This window comes from Suillus subalutaceus (assembly GCF_016647625.1).
Source record: "Suillus subalutaceus strain FC151 chromosome Unknown DFJ58scaffold_813, whole genome shotgun sequence".
Lineage (NCBI taxonomy): Eukaryota > Fungi > Basidiomycota > Agaricomycetes > Boletales > Suillaceae > Suillus > Suillus subalutaceus.
This window is the reverse complement of record NW_024541062.1, coordinates 1-9971: the sequence shown is the minus strand read 5'-3', so window position 1 is coordinate 9971 and position 9971 is coordinate 1. Positions and strand designations below refer to the sequence as shown.

The 9971-nt window shown below is 46.3% G+C and overlaps 1 protein-coding gene across 1 annotated transcript; it reads left to right on the top strand.

Annotated features, from left to right (window-relative positions):
* Positions 1-649: 649 nt before the first annotated feature.
* Positions 650-1904, top strand: DFJ58DRAFT_739874 (uncharacterized protein; the record flags this gene model as incomplete). The annotated part of the gene is made up of 6 exons (XM_041387057.1): positions 650-820; positions 879-1177; positions 1233-1245; positions 1297-1449; positions 1509-1684; positions 1736-1904. 6 exons carry the CDS (start codon positions 650-652, stop codon positions 1902-1904), a joined length of 981 nt encoding a protein of 326 aa, XP_041234618.1.
* Between the last annotated feature and the right edge of the window lie 8067 nt (positions 1905-9971).

The following is a 9971-nucleotide window of genomic DNA, read 5'->3' as shown; positions in this document are numbered from 1 at the left end:
TCTGTGGGAGACTCAAATACTGACTGTCCCCAGTCGGTCTCATGTCACAACTTGGACTTAGCAAAAATTTGTCCATTGATAAGGGCACATGATCGATGGCGACCCGATTGGAAGTGATGATCGGATAGTGGGAATTTGATAGAAGTGGTGGACACAATCAATGAGCCGGTGTGGGAAACACAACAAGAAGAGAACTCTATAAAGTACTCTTCAGATGTTGGGTCAAAATTGCTATGCCTAGCTGCTATTCAACCCTAAAGGATTTCTGTACTAGACTCAGAGCTCAGAGAGTAGAATTATCATCAAAACAAGACTGTGATTCAGACTGGTACTGACAGTGGTGAAAGGGAGACATGATTATGTAAGCAGTAAAATGCGAACATAAACTAAGGAAAGTGGGTAAGTGAAGGTAAGTAAAAAGGGGGAATATCAGCCCAGGGAAAACTATATTGTCACACACGGAACAGTGGGTGGAAGTGTAAACATGCGGTGGTCGCGATCGGTGGACTACAACAATGCAAGGAATAATGGGCACGCAGTGGTTGTGAAGAGTGGGTCAGGGTCAATGGAAGTGTGGACTCAATCACATATCCTTATAAAAACCCTCCGACCTTTCCTTCATCCGCTCCTTCATCACATACTTCCTACAATGTCTTCCTTTACTTTTTCTGAGGTCATCAACCCTAATGTCGACAAGCTCCAGTGTGTGCCTTCACTGATCTGCGACTCAAGTTATCCATCTGGTCGACGCTATCCCAAGGACCGTTCTGAGCTAATCCAGCGAAAGGAAGAATGGCTGCGCAATTGGAACAAGCTAGTGGTAAGTCTTTGTTTCCGACATTAACTCTGTCGCATCTTTCTAACCCTCCTCATAGCAGGAACTTAGTGATAATGCCATGAACTGCAAGACCTACAACATGAATCTCCCACTCTTGTCGGATGAGGTTGCCCTGGGTCGCAAGGCAGAAGAGGCCCACAAGCTCTATTCCGCCCAGGTTCATGCATATAAGGTAGAGGTCCAGCGCCTTGTCAACAAGCAGGCGGAAAGGGAGAAGAGCAAGGAGCGGGAGATGGAGCAAGAAAAGGGCAAGGGGAAGTCGGGAGAGACAGATGCAGCCATGGATGAGGCAGATGGTGATGCTGATGCGGAAGGAGAGTCGATGAAGAAGAGGCGGATGTTCGTACTCCACTGGTCATTAAATGTGCTGCGATGTCAATGCTATGGCGGGTAGGAGGAAGGCTTTGGTAAGCAGAACTGTTGTCTTTGCCTTCTTCCTTGGTCTAATCTGGCTACAGAAGACTCCTCGCGCTGTCACACCTGTGGTGCACCCAAACCCTTGTGCCTGGTGTGTAAGGGCTACTAAGCCATGCGTCGGCAAGCCGGGCAATTCTTGTGAGACTTGCAAGGATGCCCACAAGAAATGTGAGTATTCAACCCACGGCATGGAGGTAAGTGGTCCCGACTTAGTAATAGTCACATCTTACTAACACTTGTCGCAGTTGCAAAGGAGAGAGCTGCTGCTCGTGCTGTCGTGGCCAAGGCTGCTGTCAAGGCACCTTCCGCTCCCGCTGTGGGTTCCTCTGCAGGGTGGGGTGTCATTATCCGTTGCCCCAGGGAGACCCCTGAAGATGCGACTTCTGCTGAGTCAGAAGAGGAGGAGGAGGAAGAAGAGGAAGAGGAGGAGTCGGTAGGAGAGTCGCAAAAAGCGGAAGTCATCTGAGAGTCAGGAAGTAGAATTGACCTCCTGGCGGATGCTGATGCTGACGATGAAGACCTCTATCTGGAAGGCAAGGTGCGGGCGCTATATGCCAAGATGCTGACCATGCAGGGAATGCTTATGGAGATGATGACGGAGGTGGATTCCTTGGTGGTGCACTGCAAGAAGAGGAGGAGGCTTTGCTAGATAGGATCTATAGGTCACGTGTTTGGACTCTCTTGTTAGCGCTAGTGTACAATGTAGGCTGGGAATAGATAGCGCATGAAGTGTAATGTTGGTTGCATGAATATCTGAGTGATCGCATGTCCTGTCCAGGTAATCTTGAGTCCTATGTCCATGTCAATGTGTGTGGCGCGCTGCCTACGTGTTCGAAGAGAAATGTATGGTAATCAATCTTTCACACAAAATAGTCCAGTCCTTTGTAATGTCTGTGTTTGCGATATAAGTCCATGCGCGGATGGCGCGTAACATATGTGAGTCCTTTGAGAAGTGGAAGAATGAAACTGAGACGCCGGACTAAACCACGGGGTGGACTGAGACTATCATACTGAGAGCGGTATGTTTTTGTGTTTTGTTTTGTGAGAGATAGGCAGGTGTCGGGAATGGGTATATTGGCAGTATTTGGGGAATGCTGGCGGGTCAAGCATCATAGTCAAAATCGAGTGCTTCGGTCGGGTGGCTCTTCTATGTCTTCGCTTGCTAGGTATCCAGTGTTTCATCATCTAGACCTGTGATGCTAGTAACTGAGACTTTAGCTTCGCTGCACGGAAGATAAGGGAGTAGGTGGAATGCTGCATAGCGCAGTCGGGACACAGAACCATCTAGTTCAGCAAGGATGTACAACCCCACCTTGGTGCGGCGGATGACTACCATAGGTCCTAGATAGTGCGGCTTCGTCTTGCAACTTAGCTTGTACTCAACCTTAGAGTTGCGGACTAGAACGAGTGTGCCAGGCGTGAAATTGTAGTCTATGATCGAGCGACGATAGTGCTGCTCGAAGTTGTGGATAGACTGATGGCGTGCTTGAGTACTTTCTCCTTGATAGTGTTGAGGTCTTCTTGTCGCTTCTCGCAGTTGTCAGGCTCTCCATGCAACTAGATCCATTGTTGAAAAAGGTGTCTTGGTTGGGTAGCACTACTAGAAATGTTCCTTCAGCAAGATCAAACAGAAAGATAGACTTGACACCATGAACCATGAAATAAGGCATAAGTCCTGTCGCTTGATGAACAGTGACATGTTCTGGCCCAAAGCACCGAGTGTGTGGACTGGTAACAGTGCGCCTCATCCCCATTGCAACTTTTGATGATGGCCTCCTGGACATCATAGTGATGTTGCTCAACAATACCATTAGCTTGAGAGTTGTATGCTGAGACGTGGATCGGGTGAATTCCATAGCGCGCTGCTAGTTCATCAGCTGCTGCGTGGAATGCAGGTCCGTTGTTGGTAACAATTTTGATAATAGGTCCCCGTCTGCAAAGAAGTTCCTTGAATAAGAATGCGACAAGGGTCTTGGTATTCTCCTTGCGTAACATGTGCCATTCTGGGTATCCAGTTAGCGTGCAATGTGCATGGACTAGTCGGTCGAATCCGCCTGCTTTGGGCATCATCATACAATCAATATGCGCTCTCCTGAAGATACCGCCTGGGATCGGGACTGTTGGATGAATGTGCAACTTGCGACTTTATCTGATCTGGCATTCATGACATGTCCTATTATACCATTTGATGTCGTCAATCACCATAGGCCATCAGAAGCATAAGAGAAGTTGGGCGCGGATTGAATATACTCCCTTATGTCCAAGGTCGTCATGCGCTTCCTTCAAGATGTGAAAGCGTGACAATTCAGGAACTACTAGCTGGTGCTTTCCTTGAGAATTGTGTCTCCATAACTTTTTGTCGAGGATAAAGTACCGCGCAGCAGATGAAACAAATAGCTCATAGTCTTCATCCGATAGGTCTGCGGGTCACTTGCGAGTCTCCAAAAAGCGTTGGATCTGGATTAGTCTGGCATCAAGTGCTTGTGCGTTTTCTGAGCGGGGGATGGTCGGCTTGCAGAATCGGGTGTCTATGGTGTCTATGTATGCAAATGAGGGCGGGTAAACGGGTCAGCGGGTAAGGTACGGGTGCGGCATATGGGTATTGCATTATATCAGCTCCTGCGCCTGCGATAGCACAACTACAGTCATTCAGAATCTCAATGCCAAACGAATGAGCGGTCAAGCCATCCTCATGATCATCATCCTTGTCAGGATCTTCCTCAGTGGGTGGTCTCCTTGAGAGTCCGTCTGCTCCAGTATGGCTTAGTGGCGGGTACATGAACAAGTGCGAAAGAAAATAACAATATACCTGCAATCCACCAATTGATGGTCACGTTAGGTTGAAGGTTGGGGTTATTGATCATTCCTTTAATATACTTCGCATTGACCTCAACCGTAAGGTTGGCAACACCAAAGATAAAAACATGAACTGCGTGAAGTGCACGAAATAGGCTGTAGAGCTCTAGTTTCACTTGAGAGTAGCGACTTTTGACTTCCACAAGAGATATGGATCCAAAGCGATTTGGATAGTGCTTGCCATCTTCCCCGACTTGAAGGAGGATGAAACCTACAGCGATGCAAGAGGTGTCAACAGCAAGGATGACTTCACAACCGCACTCATAATCGAGCGGAAGGAGTGTGGGAGACTCTAATATTGAGTCCTTCAGAGTCTGCATAGCTACCTGTTGGTCTTCACCCCATTCGAAGGGTACATCTTTGTGGGTAAGGTTGGTAAGAGGTTGCATCATCTTGGAGAAGTCCCAAATGAAGATGTGCAAGACTCTGCAAGTACCTAGAAAGCCCCATACTTACGTGATGGTGTGACATTCAGGCCAATCACGGATCTTTTGCACTTTGGAATCTTCCGGCACTTGCCCTTCGAAGGTACACTTGTGCCCGACTATGACGGCGGTAGGAGTGGCTAGAATGAACTTAGTAGCAGATATGGTTACACCAACATTCTCGAGTCGCTGGAGTATGCGGTTGATGACCTCGCAGTGCTCCCATATGATGTGACGTATGCCCAGGTATAGCACTATGGTTTCATATGAGCCGTTGGCTCTTCGATACCGTGTTTTAACCGACTTGACGGGCACATCATCAATAAATGGCGATGTGAACTCTGGAATTTTGTCCTGCAGAATGAAAGCGGTATCACCTTGATATACTTGTACCGCATTAGTGTGGCCTTGCAGAAGTGTTGTCAACCGATGCGGACCCAACGGCATTCCAAAGGAAGTGAGGTCTTGTGATTCCTCATGTAGTGCATGCTGGTCGTAACCTGAATATAAGTCCATCATACCATATACCGCATACCCAGCAAAGGATTCAGCTAACTGTTCAACAAAAGGAGGGAGTGATGAGTCTCAGATAGTTTACTTGCGTTCAGCGGTTGAAGATCATGTATTAGGCTCAATGATTTTCCGTTTTCTTGACAACGCAGAACCAGCACAATCGGTATGCTGCGGTAGATGGTTCATATATGCCGGATTGTGTTAAGACCGTACTCAAGTAGTATTGGATCCGAAGGGCTTTGGCCTCAGCTCGTGCGCTGTGTCCCTTTCCCGAGTCTTGCCCCTTATTTCAGAGTGCTAGAGTATCGCGTCTAGTGAGACGGATAAGTATCGTAACAGATCTGTTAAGGCTTCCGGATATTGAACATATAGAGTAACGGCTAATCCAGATCGGATCCGAACTAGAAACTATGGGTGAGGGCTGTCCGAAGACAGAGACGGATATATAGACTATAGGAATCAATCCTAAGTCTCAGAGTAGACAAGAGTATTGTACTCGAGTCCGGACGGATAACGGAGGGACTTAGAGTCCAGACAGAATGAGTGCAATCTAAGATGATATTCGAACTGATCTACTACAGCGCATGTACAAGGGTTTATATACTACAGATAACTAACGGAATGATCAATAAGCAAAGGCGCGAGGCTATGTACGAAGTATAAGCAAAGTATGTGCACAGCGTATCGGTAAGTCAGATGGATAACGAATCATAACCGGGAATGAAGTATAAGCTAAAGCGGATCAGTAAGTGTAGCGGATCAGTAAGCATAACGGAAGTAAAGGATAACCGGTATACCAGTGTACAGGAATGCCGAAAGGAGATGAACGATAGTTAGAGTTATATGAACAGGACATGAAATAAGAATCAGATCGGATCTGTGGAGCGGATGACGGATATGTCCATCGGATCTGGATCGGATCTGTACCCGGGAATATGGTATATGACAGATTGGATCTTTTCTTTGATGATGCGGATTACTTCTCCAAGGCTTGCGGGTGGGATAGGGATATTTTGTTGAGACCAAGAAATGTGGGGGATGGTAGGGATTTTGTACGGCGGGAAATATGTTCCATTGAGACGGCTGCGCTCAGTCGCGTCCCATGCGAATGCTAATTCATGAACCCAAACAAGCCAGCGTATAAGCTTCAACTCGTCAGGCCACAACCAATTAGCGGGGTCTAAGTCCAATTTGTCTGCTCATTCTTGGGTGAAGTGGACGCCTGGAACAAAATCAGGCAAGTGGGTTGGCAGTGTAGGCATGCTGGCCAAAGGGTCGTCAGGTAACCATCGCATTACTCTATATTTGGGGGGCATAGAAGTTTGTACCATATGGACTTTCTTCACGACTGGCTTGTAGACCAGCGCGCGTCGGGTTTTGTTGTCAAAGGTAAGTAAAGGCAGTAAAAGCGACTAATGATCATGCTCACTGAGGTTGGTACCCACAAATTAGGCTTAAGAAGCGCCTCGACTCCTGTACTATCTACACCATGATTCTTGTCATAGATAAGGTTGCGTGTGGTGGCAACCAGCTCACTCCTCAAGCTATTGGACCATGTAAGCATTGAACATTTACGCCTATCAAGGCCCATTCCCAAATTGTGAAGTTGTGCAGTTGGTATCAGGCATCTTGGGCAAGGACACCCTCCCAACTGCTGTATTGTTGCAACAAGAACCCTGAATTGGTGAACTTCAAATCCATATGGCTAATGTTCACAACTCACTTTTCAGGATAGTCTGTGGAGTAAGTGAATATTCGCGGGTAAAACCTGCGTTTGACACTGTCACAGCAAAGGATCACAATTCCATGCTCATAAGCCTCTATAAATTCATTATCGAGTAAGACCTTCCATTGCACTTGAAATAATTCACGGTGGCAATGGGTTGCACATTCACGGCTATCCCCCTTGCCATTGGTGTAGGTACTTGCAAAATCTTTAAATGAGTTGGGAAGCTGCAGAGACATAAGCTTTAGTGCTTAAGAGGGTTCATAATGGTGATCGTACCTTTTGAAAGTAGGCGACATTGTTACCCAGATGGCAAGATGGTTTACAATGGTGGTATTTCAATTCATTACCGAAGTACATGTACACCGGCCATAGCCTCGCATTACCAAACATTGTAAGGTGCATAGCATCCGACCAAAACATAAGTGTGACGACCACATGGGGCAACTTACATCCTGGCTCTCCAAAGATTCCTGAAGCTTGCTGTGGGTATCACAACCTGGCAGGCACATATAAGAAAAGTGCTCAGCCAATATAAGTGAGTCTCAGCTCTGCCTAGCTGCTATACTCGCAGAATGCAAGAACGTTCGACCCTAAAGGGGAAGCAAGGAAAGCAAGGATCCACAGAATGATGCTGAACAACCCTGGTGAATGGCGGTGAAAGTGTGAGAAATGCGCTGAAGGTGCGCGTGGGAAAGCGAAGTGTGAAAGTGCGCGAAGCGTGGGAAGGTAGTGCAAGCAGTGCACAAGTGTAGAGGATGTATACTGGGATTGATATGAGGAAAAGTGCGGATCTAGACGGATACTAATAGTGCCACTAGCTATAGACTGATGCTAGGGCCTCAAAACAATGATGGACACATGCATTGCATGGAACTAACTGGTGATAGATACTGGTGGTAGGAAGCTGGTGGTAGGAAGCTAAGGTGGAAAAGTTCGGTGTAAAACGAACATAAGAGTATGCAAGTTCTACCTAAGCGCTCTCCCAGGGCTCGGAGCCGAATAGGGAGCGCTCTAAGTATGTAAGTGAGGTAAAGTGATGTAAAGTAAGGGTCCATGATGAAATAGGAAGTGTAATATGCCAAATATGGTCAGATAATGAAAGGGACATACCGAGGGACTGGTCGGACGATGGATGGATGCTCCTGGATGCTGTGCGACACAGTGCACTTAAGCGCGAGAAAGCGCGCAAGACGCGCATGCAGGAATGCTGCGCATAGTGCGGGAAAATATCGCGCCTATGGCGCATTTCATGGGAAAGTGGTGCGCTCTATAGGGAAGTCATAGTGGATGATAATGCGAGTCGTGCCATGAAGGCCAGTTGTCAGAATTCGTAAAATGAGCCCATATGTGCCTGCAGAAATGCAAGTCTCTACATTGCAGTGTGCATCCATACAGGCTGGTGAAGTATACAGTTCACCCTGAATGTTTACTTCATGGGGAAGATGAGGAGCATTCGAGAGCTTTTCCTGAATGACAGAGATCAGAGATCTGTGGTAAAGGTCTGCTGCTACATACGGTCGAGGGCCTGGCTGGGCTGTGGTCCAGGAGAAAGACACTTCAATGGTGACTTGGGTTTTATGACAGCCAGCATCCTCGTCCTCGTACCCAATGTCGAGGTGATCCTGTCCCATGGCATATTCCGCATGTCGTCAGGATCAAAATGTGAATCACCAACAATATCAATCAATTCTTTAAAGTCCTGATGAGACTTCTGTATGTTGCCATTCAAGATGCTCCAGTAGGTGCAGACAATGCAAGAATAGATGTGGATGGAGCTGAAGTCTGTCGACATCAACATCTTCTGGTGTGAGGAAATCAGTAGGCACAGATGGTGCAAGATTCTTGAAGTAGCACTGTAACTCAGATCATTAGTAGTTGCAACTTGTTCACTTACAATGTAATGACACTGCCATTGTTGTTATCTTTCTGTTTCATCCTGGATCTGCACAAGTCTCTGCATCCAACTCATGTCTTCGTTTACCCTCAGAGGAACTGTGCTTTCTTGTCTCTCATGTTGTCTGGATAACCTTATACTTTAGAAAAATGTCTTCGAGCTCAAGATTGGTGCTTCATTCATGTTCACTAAAATGTGGTAGTGTCAGGTTGCTTCCTGCCCTAAGATCACAAACTGTGCTGTTGGCATCATCCCTGATCAAGGAGCCTGAGCTTGCCAGCCTGATAAAGATCCACAATATTTCATTGGAGAGGTCACACCTCAGGTTCACCAGCAATGGTTCAGTTGGGATAAGGTTGAAACTTCCTAGAGAAATGGTGAAAAGTAAGTAGCAAATGAAAGACAGCAACTACTTATTGATATGTATACTGATGTCTGTGTAGGAATTTTGAAGGTTCAATATGAAATGTGCCACTCATGCAGTGCAATCAATTCCAGTCCTACCGTCTCCCTGACTCTCAACCTCACAACAGTACAAAGTCTTGTCATTTCGCTACTTAGTGCTACTACTAGTTGTGTATCAACTTCGTGGAGTCCATTGTCAGGCACTCTAGATATACATAATCTCACTTATGACAATCCAAACTTCATGTCCACTCCAATATCACAACCGTGCAATCTCAGGACATCATCACAAAGCGATATTTCTGGAGCTATTCTGGATAGTGCCATGACAATGAGGTGTTCGATGCTGCGCATTACTGAGAAGGAGAGTCTGGGATATTTGTCCTCCTCTTTTATCGACATCACACATCACTAAGAAGACCAAGAGTCTGGATATTTCCCCTCCTCTTCCAATGGCACCTCCATTCATCATGGCAACTCAGCCTGACCATTGCCAATAAGTCTTCACTGCATCTTACTCCACTGTTTCTAATTCCAAGGCATGTTCCTACTAATGACAAGCTTTCATTTAAGTTTCTAACAGCACCTTTCACCATGCTAGGTCATTAACCATAGATGCACACCCAATTTAATACAAATGCAAACATGTTGCACTCCATTCAAAATGGTCTTTCAGTGACAAACCATATCTATATTATGGTATCGAAATCACCTCCTGGTCAATGCTCAAATTATAACCACATCAGTAATGAGATTAGTATCATTCTTTCAGGGATTCAGTTTGACCATACCACGATCACTGAAATTGTTAAGATTAGAATGAAGTGGGCTGCTACTAGAGGCTAATAAGTGACCAGAGATGATCAGGACTAAAGTCCAGAGTAAGTTGCCAAT